General features: G+C 60.4%; 1 protein-coding gene across 1 annotated transcript; it reads left to right on the forward strand.

Moving 5' to 3' along the window:
* The first annotated feature begins 1,030 nt into the window (after nucleotides 1-1,030).
* LOC121082207 (translation initiation factor IF-2-like) lies at nucleotides 1,031-6,096 on the forward strand. Its single transcript, XM_040581555.1, has 3 exons — nucleotides 1,031-1,113; nucleotides 3,651-3,762; nucleotides 5,945-6,096. Exons 1-3 carry the CDS (start codon nucleotides 1,084-1,086, stop codon nucleotides 6,094-6,096), a joined length of 294 nt encoding a protein of 97 aa, XP_040437489.1. The 5' UTR covers nucleotides 1,031-1,083.
* The last annotated feature ends 161 nt before the right edge of the window (nucleotides 6,097-6,257 follow it).

Consider the following 6,257-nt stretch of genomic DNA (forward strand, 5'->3'; position numbering starts at 1 on the left):
CTCCCCACAGGGCTCCTTGCACAATATCTCCCTGCACGAGGCCTTGCACAATTGCTTGCTTGCACAGGGCCTTGCATGCTCACCCCTTGCACGAGCCCTTGCACAATTTCTCCCTTGCACGGGCCCTCACACAATTGCTCCTTTGCACGAGCCCTTGCACAATTTTTCCCCTGCACGGGGCCTTGCACAATTGCTCCCTTGCACGGGCCCTCACACAATTGCTCCTTTGCACGAGCCCTTGCACAATTTCTCCCTTGCACGGGGCCTTGCACCATTGCTCCCTTGCACGGGGCCTTGCACAATTGCTCCCTTGCATGGGGCCTTGCACAATTTTTTGCTTGCACGGGCCCTTGCACAATTTCTCCCTTGCACGAGCCCTTGCACAATTGCTCCCTTGCACGAGCCCTTGCACAGTTTCTCCCTTGCACGGGGCCTTGCACCATTGCTCCCTTGCACGAGCCCTTGCACAATATCTCCCTTGCACGAGCCCTTGCACAGTTTCTCCCTTGCACAGGGCCTTGCACAATTGCTCCCTTGCACGAGGCCTTGCACAATTTCTTCCTTGCACGGGCCCTTGCACAATTTTTTCTTGCACGGGGCCTTGCACAATTGCTTGCTTGCACAGGGCCTTGCATGCTCACCCCTTGCACGAGCCCTTGCACAATTGCTCCCTTGCACGGGCCCTTGCACCATTGCTCCCTTGCACGAGCCCTTGCACAATTTTTCCCTTGCACGGGGCCTTGCACCATTGCTCCCTTGCACGGGGCCTTGCACACTCACCCCCTGCGCCCCCCTCCCCCCCCTCCCCCCCCCCCCTCGGAGGACCGCTGGGCCCCAGCGAGCGACGCTCCGGTCTCTCTCCCGGCCCCTCTCTATGCCCCGGGCGGCCCGGGAGGCCCCACTCTATGGTCTTGGAGGACTCGGTGGCCAGAGCGGCCGCCGGCGGGTCCCGTCCCGCCCGCCCCGCCCCCTCTCGCTCTCCCCGCCCTCTCCCGCGCATGCGCCGACCGCCCGCGGCGCCGCTTCCGCTTCCGGTTCCGCCCGCGCGGGGGGTGGGGGGTGGGGTGGGGGAGGGGCGTCAGCATGAGGGACCGCACGCGCGAGCTCCATCAGGTGGGGGCCCGGGACCCCCGAGGGGGGCGGGGGGGGGGAGAGGGGGACCCCAAAAGTGGGGGATGGGGACTGTAAACTGGGCCCCATCCCCCCCAAACTGGGACTCAGGGACCCCAAACTGGTGCCCATCCCCCCCAAACTGGGACTCAGGGACTCCAAACTGGTGCCCATCCCCCCCAAACTGGGACTCGGGGACCCCAAACTGGGCCCCAGTCCCCCTAAACTGGGCCCCAGCCCCCCAAACTGGGACTCAGGGACCCCAAACTGGTGCCCATCCCCCCCATACTGGGACTCGGGGACCCCAAACTGGGACTCAGGGACCCCAAACTGGTGCCCATCCCCCCCAGACTGGGACTCGGGGACCCCAAACTGGTGCCCATCCCCCCCCAAACTGGGACTCAGGGACTCCAAACTGGTGCCCATCCCCCCCAAACTGGGACTCAGGGACCCCAAATTGGGACCCAACCCCCCCAACCTGGTGCCCATCCCCCCCAAACTGGTGCCCATCCCCCCCAAACTGGGACTCAGGGACTCCAAACTGGTGCCCATCCCCCCCAAACTGGGCCCCAGCCCCCCAAATTGGGACTCAGGGACTCCAAACTGGGACCCAGCTCCCCCAAACTGGGATTTAGGGACCCCAAACTGGTGCCCATCCCCTCCAAACTGGTGCCCATCCCCCCCAAACTGGGACTCAGGGACTCCATAATAGTGCCCATCCCCCCCAGACTGGGACTCGGTGACCCCAAACTGGGACTCAGGGACCCCAGACTGGTGCCCATCCCCCCCAAACTGGGCCCCAGCCCCCCAAATTGGGACTCAGGGACCCCAAACTGGGACCCAGCTCCCCCAAACTGGGATTTAGGGAACCCAAACTGGTGCCCATCCCCCACAAACTGGTGCCCATCCCCCCCAAACTGGTGCCCATCCCCCCCAAACTGGGACTCAGGGACTCCATAATGGTGCCCATCCCTCCCAGACTGGGACTCGGGGACCCCAAACTGGGACTTAGGGACCCCAAACTGGGCCCCATCCCCCCCAAACTGGGACCCAGCCCCCCAAATTAAGACTCAGGGACCCCAAACTGGGACCCGGATACCCCAAACTGGGACTCGGGGACCCCAAACTGGGACTCGGGGACCCCAGACTGGTGCCCATCCCCCCCAATCTGGGATTTAGGGACCCCAAACTGGGAGCCAGCCCCCCAAACTGGGACCCGGATACCCCAAACTGGGACCCAACCCTCCCAAACTGGGACTCGGGGACCCCAAACTGGGATTTAGGGACCCCAAACTGGTTCCCAGCCCCCCCAAACTGGGATCTAGGGACCCCAAACTGGGCCCCAGCCCCTCCAAACTGGGACCCATACCCCCGAACTGGGACCCAGTAGCCTGGGGACCCCCAAACTGGGACTCAGCCCCCCAGACTGGTTCCCAGCCCCCCCAAATTGGGTCCTAATGCCCCCAAACTGGTATCCAGTTATCCCAAACTGGTTCCCAGCCCTCCAAACTGGGACCCAGATCCCCCCAACTGGGACCCAGCCCCCCCCAACTGGGACCCAGCCCCCCCAGACTGGTGCCCAGTCACCCCAAACTGGTACCCAGGAATCCCAAACTGGGACTTGGCACCCCCGTACTGGGTCCCAGTCCCCCAAACTGGTTCCCAGACCCTTCAAACTGGTACCCAGGAATCCCAAACTGGGACTTGGCACCCCCGTACTGGGTCCCAGTCCCCCAAACTGGTTCCCAGACCCTTCAAACTGGTACCCAGGGATCCGAAACTGGGCCCAGCCTCCCCCCAAACTGGGACCCAGCCCCCCAAACTGGGATCCAAATCCCCCGAACTGGTACCCGGTGATCCCAAACTGGGACCCCAAATCCCCCAAACTGGTTCCCACCCCCCCCAAACTGGTGCCCACCCCCCCCCCAAACTAGTTCCCAGCCCCCCCAAACTGGTTCCCAGCCCCCCCAAACTGGTGCCCACCCCCCCCCCAAACTGGTTCCCAGCCCCTCCAAACTGGGACTCAGGGACCCCAAACTGGGACCCGGATACCCCAAACTGGGACCCCAAATCCCCCAAACTGGTTCCCAGCCCCCCCAAACTGGTTCCCAGCCCCCCCAAACTGGTTCCCAGCCCCCCCAAACTGGTGCCCAGCCCCCCCAAACTGGTTCCCAGCCCCCCCAAACTGGTGCCCACCCCCCTCCCAAACTGGTTCCCAGCCCCCCCAAACTGGTTCCCAGCCCCCCCAAACTGGTTCCCAGCCCCCCCAAACTGGTGCCCACCCCCCCCAAACTGGTTCCCAGCCCCTCCAAACTGGGACTCAGGGACCCCAAACTGGGACCCGGATACCCCAAACTGGGACCCCAAATCCCCCAAACTGGTTCCCAGCCCCCCCAAACTGGTTCCCAGCCCCCCCAAACTGGTTCCCAGCCCCCCCAAACTGGTGCCCAGCCCCCCAAACTGGTTCCCAGCCCCCCCAAACTGGTGCCCACCCCCCTCCCAAACTGGGTCCCCCTGGATTTGCCCCTCCCCCCCCCCAGGACTGTGGGCGGAGCTCGGAGGAGGAGGAGGGGGAGGGGCAGGAGCGCGACCGCGTGGCCCTGATGGGGCTGAGCCCCCCCGCCCCCCCCCGGGGCCGACACCCTGGCTCAGGTGAGTCATTTGCATATATTTGCATATATTTGCATATAATTTGCATATCGTCGGTGTTGCTGGCAGGCGGTTGGTGCTGGGGGGGGTGGGGGGGGGGTGGGGGGGGGTGGGGGTGCAGGAGACCCCCAGCTCCTCCCCCTCCTGCCCCCTCATTAGCATACAATTAGCATACAGTGGAGGTCTCATTAGCATAAATTTGTATATGATTAGCATGCGATTCGTGCCTGGCCGTTACTGGAGGGGGAGGGTACAGGTGTGGGGGTGCAGGAGACACCCCCCCCGGTAATTAACATATAATTAGCATAGAATGTGGCTTAATCAGCATGCTCGATTAGCATATATTTGCATAAATTAACATCCAATTAAAATTCTAGTGGCGCTTGGCTATTGCCATATTGGGGAGGGGGGGGGGGGGGGGGCGCAAGAGACCCCCAGCTCCTCCCCCGCCCCTCAACCCCGAATTAGCATGTCATTAGCATAACGAACGCGGCTGTTAGAGGCGATTGACTCTCATTAGCATATCATTAGCATATCATTAGCATCTCATTAGCATCTCGTTATGTGCCGTTGCTGCTAAGGGAGACAGGGCCACGCAGGTGGGTCCCGCCCCCCCATTTGCATGCCATTAACATGCCAATAACGTGCCATTAACGTGCAATTAACATGCCATTAACATGCCATTAACGTGCCATTAACATGCCAATAACGTGCCATTAACATGCCATTAACGTGCAATTAACATGCCATTAACATGCCATTAACGTGCCATTAACGTGCCATTAACGTGCCATTAACATGCCATTAACATGCCATTAACATGCCATTAACATGCCATTAACATGCCATGGCGTGCTAGCAGCATGTAATTAGCATGTAATCGGGGTGTAATAAGACATGTCATTAGCATGTCATTAGCATGTTGGTGCCAGTCATGTGCCGGGGGAGAGGGAAGTGGAGCCCTTAGCGTGTCCTTAGCATGTCCTTGGCATGTCCTTAGCGTGACCTTAGCATGTGCTTAGCATCTCTTTAGCATGGGATCAGTGTGCCCTTAGTGTGTCCTTAGCATGTCCTTAGCATGGGGTCAGCGTGCCCTTAGCATGTCCTTAGCATGTCCTTAGCGTGGGGTCAGCGTGCCCTTAGTGTGTCCTTAGCATGTCCTTAGCGTGGGGTCAGCGTGCCCTTAGTGTGTCCTTAGCATGTCCTTGGCGTGGGGTCAGCGTGCCCTTAGTGTGTCCTTAGCATGTCCTTGCCGTGGGGTCAGCGTGCCCTTAGTGTGTCCTTAGCATGTCCTTGGCGTGGGGTCAGCGTGCCCTTAGCGTGTCCTTAGTGTGTCCTTAGCATGTCCTTAGCGTGGGGTCAGCGTGCCCTTAGCGTGTCCTTAGTGTGTCCTTAGCATGTCCTTGGTGTGGGGTCAGTGTGCCCTTAGCATGGGCTTAGCATGTCCGTAGCGTGGGCTCACTATGCCCCTGGCGTGCCCTTGGCGTGTCCTGGCATGTTGTTAGCCTGCCCTTAGCGTGGGGTTGGCATGCTCTTGGCATGTCCTTGGCATGTCGTGTCGTTAGTGTATCCTTGGCATGTTTTTGCCATGTCCTTCGTATGTTAATTGCCATGTCATGACTTTGTCATGGCACAGTTACGTCATTGCCATGTCCTTGGTATGTTCACTTCATATCATGCTTCTGGTGTGTTCTGGCATGTCCTTGGCATGTCGTTGCCATGTAATTTCCACGTTGGCCTTGGTATGTTGTCCTGTCACGGTCTTGTCATGGCCCTGTTACATCATTGCCATGTCCCTGGCATGTTCTCTCCATGTCATGTGCCTGGCATGCCCTTGGCATGTCCTGGTGTGTTCTTGTCATGTCCTTGGCATGTTATTGGTATGCCACAGCTTTATCATGTCCCTGCTACATCACTGGCATGTCCTTGGCATGTTCTCTCCATGTCATGCCTTTGGCATGTGCCTGGCGTGTCCTTGCTGAGTCCTTGCCATGTCACTGGCATGTGCTTGGCATGTTACTGACACGTCACGGCTTTCTCATGCCCATGTCATGCCCCTGCTATATCCTTGGCATGTCCTTGGCATGTTCTCTCCATGGCGTGTCCCTGGCGTGTCCTTGGCGTGTCCTTGGCGTGTCCCTGGCGTGTCCTTGGCGTGTCCCTGGCGTGTCCGTGGCGTGTGCAGGCGCAGGGGGTGCGCGCGGCGCTGCGGGCGCTGGAGCAGAAGGTGGCGGCACTGGAGCAGCAGCAGGAGGCGGCGCTGGGAACCCCCCTGCCCCCGGAGGGTATGGCGGCTATAGGGGCCATAGGGGACATAGGGGCTATAGGGGGCCATAGGGGCTATGGGGGGTCATAGGGGCTATGGGGGCCATAGGGGCTATGGGGGCCATAGGGGCCATAGGGGCCATAGGGGCTATAGGGGACATAGGGGCTATAGGGGCCATAGGGGCTATAGGGGCTATAGGGGCCATAGGGGCTATAGGGGCCATAGGGGCCAT

This window comes from Falco naumanni, unplaced genomic scaffold (assembly GCF_017639655.2).
Source record: "Falco naumanni isolate bFalNau1 unplaced genomic scaffold, bFalNau1.pat scaffold_431_arrow_pat_ctg1, whole genome shotgun sequence".
In the NCBI taxonomy this organism is placed as follows: Eukaryota; Metazoa; Chordata; class Aves; order Falconiformes; family Falconidae; genus Falco; species Falco naumanni.

Bases quoted from the DNA above. Each gene is read 5' to 3' on its own strand.
- LOC121082207 (XM_040581555.1), top strand. From the start codon at position 1,084: ATGAGGGACCGCACGCGCGAGCTCCATCAG. The intron at 1,114-3,650 runs GTGGGGGCCCGG...CCCCCCCCCCAG, and splicing joins GCACGCGCGAGCTCCATCAG to GACTGTGGGCGGAGCTCGGA. The intron at 3,763-5,944 runs GTGAGTCATTTG...TGGCGTGTGCAG, and splicing joins GGGCCGACACCCTGGCTCAG to GCGCAGGGGGTGCGCGCGGC.